The sequence below is a fragment of the Tupaia chinensis genome, unplaced genomic scaffold (assembly GCF_000334495.1).
Source record: "Tupaia chinensis unplaced genomic scaffold, TupChi_1.0 Scaffold144767_1, whole genome shotgun sequence".
Taxonomy (NCBI): Eukaryota; Metazoa; Chordata; class Mammalia; order Scandentia; family Tupaiidae; genus Tupaia; species Tupaia belangeri.
In genome coordinates, this window is record NW_006204627.1 from 550,040 (window position 1) to 556,357 (window position 6,318).

A 6,318-nucleotide genomic window follows, 5' to 3' on the forward strand; every position below is an offset into this window, starting at 1 on the left:
AGGCCCACCAGGAAGCAGCGGTGGGCGGGGCGGGGGGGGGACTCCTCCAGGCAAGAGGGTCCTGGGGGTTCTTTGTCTCTACCAGCCTGTGACACACGACAGCCACCAGGCCCCTCTGATGTCTTCCCAGTTGGGATCTCAAAACTTGTCATGGAGGACACCAGGCCTGAGTCTGGTTCCTGTACCCGTACTCCCCAGAGGTTCCAGCCCCATGGCCTCTGAGTCTGAGGGTAGCCCTCCTGTCACTGGTCCTCTGTGAGGGAGACCTGGCTGGGGGGGCCTCTGCTTCCTCCCCATGTCCCAGAATCAAGCATGGCAGGCTCTTTCTCACCAGGCACAGCTTTGGGCTCCTCAGGGCGTGGTGGAGAGGCCGCTCTGGTTGAGGCCTCCCTCAGGGAGATGTGTCGGCTGAGGGGCTTTGGTCGAGGTGGGGCCTGCGGCCGATGGGGCTGTGTGCTGGAGGCCTCGTTCCCACTGTAGCTGGACTCTGTGTCGGAGCTGAAAGGAGGGCATAGAGGGGTGAGCCAGGCGTCCAGGAATCCACCTGCCACAGCCACACTGTACCTGTCCTCATTGCCTCCAGCAGACCCTGGAGACCTGGGCAAGGCCAGTGGCTTGGTTGCCTCTGTGCCCAGTGCCCTGTCTCCAGCTTTGCTAAGTGGTATCCCCCCAGATTCAAATCTCCTAACCCCAGTCCTCAGAATGTGAGTACACTGGAGCTGGGGTCTTCACAGAAGTAACTGAGTTAAGATGAGGTCCTCAGTGGACACCAACCCTATATGACTGGTATCTTCCTATGAGGAAGTTTGGACACAGACACACAGACGGACAGAACCCAGTGAGGCTACCTGTGAGCCAAATGCCTGAACCAGACCCTTTCCTCCCAGCCCTCAGAATGAGCCAGCCCTGTCTACAACTTGATCTCAGGCTTCCAGCCTCCAGAACGGAGAGACTAGTTCAAGTCCCTGACACTGAAAGTCAGCAGAAGTCGAGGGACCACTCAAGTGAGGCTGGTCTCACCTTCGTCCATCCCCCAGTGAGACTCCTAAGCTCTCAGGACTCAACTATGCTTGTCCTTGGGGATGTGGCCCTGTCTCCAGGCATTTATGTGCATTCTCCTCCTCCTGGGATAGATAGGGCAGAGAAGGCTGCCTGGAGGGGGTTGAGGGCAGCATGTCACATGGGCCTTTCATAACTGGTAGGAACTCGAGTGGCAGAGGAGTGGAGGTAGGGTGTCCACAGCAGAGGGGACAGCCTGAGCACAGATCCAGGACGGAAGAGACAAGAACTACAGGGCAGTGACAGGCTGGAGCCTGTGTGCACATTCGTTCAGTCTCTGTGTATGAGGCCAGCAGGCTTCTCCCTGTTAGGCCACTGTCCCTCGTTCCCCTGTATGCTTTGGTGGAGTCTCCATCCATCAAGGTGCCCCAGACTGGCTTGCCATGGCACCCAGTCCTGTCCACTGATTGGCCCCAGAGGGGTATGTGATGTGGGTAGTACTAGCTGGAGGCCTACCTTGAGGTCTCAACCTATGGATGTGAATTTATGGCCATGGGCTGAGGCCCTCAGTAGCCAGAGACCTGCACAAGGAGACAGTCCCTGTGGATTGCTGCAAACCCACATGCAGAGAGGTCTGGCCTGACCTCACAGGAGCCAGGACCAACAGCCCAGACAAATCAATGCATCTGAATTATTACTGAAGCTGGTTTGGGTGGGTTCAGTCTCTTACTATGGAAACAGTCCTGCCTAACAAGGCCTAGGAGGCTTGAAGGCTGTGTGACCTAGGGCAGGTGTCTTCTTCTGGGTCCTGGACTTCCAGCTCAGTGACTATAGAAGGCATTCCAAGACGGAGGCTCTCACACAGCTGTGTGTATCAGAATCATTTGTGGGATTTGCCAAAAATGCACATTCCCCAGGCCCTAGGCTAGTGTCAGAATGAGGAAGACTCAAAAAGCCAGTGCTCAACAACCATAGTCTCCCTCACGTTCTCCCCACGCCTTCTCCAATCAGGTTTCTGCCCCCATCACCCCACGGACATCATGTTTGCCGAGCTAACAATTGTCCTCCTGTTGCAAAGTCCAAAGGCCACTTCTCTACACTCTTATCTGCTGGAGTGTCCAGCACCTCTGACACAGCGAACCACACCCTCCTTGAACACTTTCTTCTCTTGGCTTCCACAGCCTGCCTTCTCTTGGTGTCTCTCCTCCCCGTGGGTTTTGCTAGCTCCTTCTCTGCTTGCCCGCTGAATGTTCAGATCTCCTGGGGCTCTTCTTAGGACCCAGCTCTTTATTGTCTATAGGAAAATATTCTTACACTCTAAGTGACTCATCAGATCTCTTCACTTTAGTGGCCCCTCAACTCATAACTCACCACCATCTCCCCCTGCCTCCCAGAGACTCCAGACCTACATGTCAACTGATGACTTGGTATCTGCACAAAGACACAACATCGTTTTTTGTTTTGTTTTGTTTTTTTAACTGTCAGAGGGACTCACCAGAAAGAGACAGAGAGAGAGACAAAGAGGGAGAGAATGCACTACCTAATTGGGAGTAGTCGTGCTCCTTCATCTTGCCGAGATTTGAGGCATACACGCATTTACCCAGAGAGTTTTTCAAGTGATTAGGACTGGGATTCTAACCAAGTCAGCCATGTGGGATCTAGCTCCCTTAACCAAGGCTACAGGGCTGGCCCACAAAGACATAGGCCTCTTAAATGCAACAGGTTCAAAAGAGAATACTTGATTTTCTCCACAAACCTGCACCTTCTCTGAACTTTTCTGCACCTCAAGAAAATCCTAGAAATAACTGCACCATTGCTATTCAAGTCAAAATCTGGGACTAGCCTCTGAGGTCTCTTTTCCTCACATTCAGTCTGTCAGCGAATTTCAGTCTGTCAGCGAATTGCACTCCCACCTTCTCTAAGGCCTTTACTCTTACTCACTACTGCCCTGTTCATCCTCCATACCAAGGCCACTGAGCATTGAAAATCTTCAATGAGACATCACTCTTGGAGCTAAAATATCTCTATTATTTACACGTAGAATAAAATTTGACTCCTCACTGTCTTACTAAGCCTCACTCCTGCCTTCCTTTCTGGTGCAATCTTTTTTTTTTATGGATTATTTATTTAGTTATTATTTATTATTTCAAATTTTTCTATAGGGCATGTATGCTCACTAGAGATGAGAGAGAGAGAGAGAGAGTGAGAGAGAAAGCAAGTTGCCAGTTCTGGGACTTGAACCACAGTTGACCATGTGGGAGTCCAGTGCCTTAATCACCACATCACCTGCTGGCCCTCTGTTGTAATCTTTTTTCTTCCTCCTCCCCCTCTCCCATAAAGGATGCCAGCTACACTGACCTTTTGTGATCTCTGAGACATCAAGCTCATTTTTATATAAGGGCCTGTGTACTTTTCTTGTCAACCAGTTCTCAGCATGAATATGATCTCCTCAGATAGGCTGTGACAGACTGTTGACAAAAATGGTTGTACTCATTCTCCTTAGACCACACCCCTTTGCAATGGGATTTTGCAGTTCCTCTTACTCCTTGAATCTGGGCAGGTCGTGTGACTTGCAGTGGCCAATCAGATATGATGAGAACAGTCAAGCCTGGGCTTCAGCAGACCTCACCCAGCTCCCTCTTTCTTCTAGGGGGATGTGAACAAGCCTGGGCTGCCAAGTTTGGAGGAAGACGGACCCATGGCTTAAAAGCTACTTCTCCAGAGGCAGAACACTGCATATAGAATACAAATGAACCCCCTCAAGACCAGAACTGCCCATTTGAGCCTGGCTTAACTGGTGGCCCACACGATCATGAGTGTGATGAGTGGTGTTGGTTGAAGTCACTCACTTCAGGGCTGGTTTGTTACTCAGCATTACTCTGGGAATTGATAACTCATACAGAGGCTTTTCCTGGCCACCCCATCTAAGGTAGCTGACCAGACATTCTCTGTCATGTGCCCTGGCACATACATGATGTTTTTCTTGTTAATGACATCCTTGTTTATTGGCTATCTACCCAGTTTGATGGAAGCTACGTGAGAGCAAGGACTTGTACTGGTCACTGCTGTGTCCTCAGAGTCTAATGAATAGCAAGCAATTGGTTCCTGTTGCTTGATTTCCTGGACCAACTCAAAGCACTGGGGGGCCTGGAGCCTGCCTTCTGAATGACCTCTCCAGTGCTGAGGCAGGCAGTGAGGACGGCACTCTGAGAAACAATTACCCAAGAACCAGAGCTTCACTGCTCACTTTCCTTCCTGCCCATCATGGCCTCCCATCGTGGTGCCTCACCATCTTACAGTGGGAGCGCCCCTGTGATAGATGACAGCCTTCTGGATGACAGCTGCCTCCTGGGAATGAAACTCCAGAAATGGAATTAAGTATGAGTTTATTTTGGTACCGAAAAATTTGAAATCCAAGCATGGTGTTTCCATGATACAGAGTTCCATGAGCTTTTTGAAGACCCCTCACATTAATTCTTCAAACCTTACAACTCCCTCTGTGACAGATACTATGATCACTCCCCTTCTACAGATGAGAGAACAGAGACACAGAAAGAGGAGAGAACAGACCCTGAATGCTCCCCTCTCCCTCGCCTTGACCCCCACTCTGCCCCATCTCAGCCACCTGAGCTTACCTGCTGTCCTCGATGGTGACCAGGACACACATAGCCAGCATGTCCTGCCCAGCCACATCCTCCCCGGGGCTGATCCGCACTGAGGTCCACTCGGAGGGCAGGGGAGAGGCAGCTCCACCTTCCAAGTCACTGCACTCTGGCTCAGGGACACTCTTCGGCTTCTTGGGGGACGTGGGCTCATCTGCTGACAGGAGAACAGGGTCTAGAGAGGTGGTGGGAATGGATGGCTCCAGCAAGGCATCTGCTCCTCCAGGGATCTGGACAGGATGCTGGGATTTGGGGGCATCCCCAGGGTTTACTTGGATACTCCAACCTTCTGTGCCATTTCTAGAGCTTCCGCCCCCAGGTTCCCCAGTATACCTCCCATGTGCAGGGCATGAACACATACAGATTCTCATTTCATCTGGAGGGAGATCCTAAATGTCCAGAGGGCCCACCCCAGCCTCACTGGCCTCAGAACTGCTGTTGTCAAATTGCAATGTTCAACATGTTGCTAAATCCAGTGGTCATGCCATAGTCCTCATACCATAGTCCTTGCCTGGCTTGACAGGACACACCAGCAGCACTGGGCCCTGTGGATTCTCTCTCCTTCTAGAAACAGCTCTTCTCCCAGTGTCTCGGATGCCCAGCCTGGCTTCCTCCTTCACTCAGCCTGTCTCTCTCATTGTCTCCTTTGCTGGTTCTACATTCTACCATTGCTGGTTCTACCATTCTACCTCATAAAATCAAAAGTCTCAGGGCTCAGTCTTACGACCCTTTCTCTTCTCTGTCTACACTCACACCCTCAATGGTCTCCTGGTTTTAATTAACCTTAGACAACAAGGACCCCACATTTGTACCTCCAGCCTGAACTTTCCTCTAGATTCTAGACTTGTATCCATTACTGCTTACTTGGTCTCTCAACTCGGATATCTAACAGACATCAAGTCCTGGCACATCCACACTGAACTCTTCCTCCTTGTCTCCCCCCACCCCACACCCTGCTGCACCCACAGCTCCCCCCTGAGTGGGAAATGGCAACTGGAGCGTCCCCCCCCCGCACCCCACACCCTGCTGCACCCACAGCTCTCCCCTGAGTGGGAAATGGCAACTGGAGCGTCCCGTCACTCAGGTCAATGCCTTCATGGCATCCTGACCTTTCACTCTTTCACTCTTCACACAAACCATCAGCATGTCCTGGTGCTCTTTCTTTGAAATCTGACAGAAATCTAGTCATCTCTCCCCCCTTCTCGGCCACAGCCTGGTCCAGCCGTTAACAACTCTCTCCTGGATTACAGAAATAGACTTTACCTGGTCTCTCTCCTGGATTATAGAAATAGACTTTACCTGGTCTCCCTGCTTTCCCTCTTGACATGCCCCCATCCATCTATTCTCAACACAGCAGCCAGAGCCACCCCACTGGAACATAAGTCAGATCATGTCACCCTTCTGCTCAAAAGCCTCAGCGGCCCCTTGTTTTACTCAGAGTTAAGACTGAAAGCTTCCCCAGAGCCAGCAAATGGCATAATAGTTACGTCATGGACTCCCACGTGGCTAACCATGGTTTAAGTCCCAGACCTGGTGGCTTGAAAATTATGCAGGTTAAAAAAAAAGAAAAAGAAAGTCATGCCGGGCACATGTGCGTGTGTGCCCAAGATCCCAGGAGGAGAATGGAGGAGAAGAGATTGTGGTATGGCCATTCCGG

The 6,318-nt window shown here is 51.2% G+C and overlaps 1 protein-coding gene across 1 annotated transcript in view; it reads right to left on the minus strand.

The window, feature by feature from the left end:
* The window catches only part of MICAL2 (microtubule associated monooxygenase, calponin and LIM domain containing 2), a 181,519-nt gene that overhangs the window by 72,923 nt on the left and 102,278 nt on the right, over positions 1–6,318 (minus strand). The window contains exons 25-26 of the mRNA XM_027767848.1: positions 4,635–4,818; positions 332–498 (exon numbers count right to left, since the gene is read on the minus strand). Coding sequence (XP_027623649.1) covers positions 332–498; positions 4,635–4,818 — 351 coding nt within the window. The remainder of the gene's footprint in view (positions 1–331; positions 499–4,634; positions 4,819–6,318) is intronic.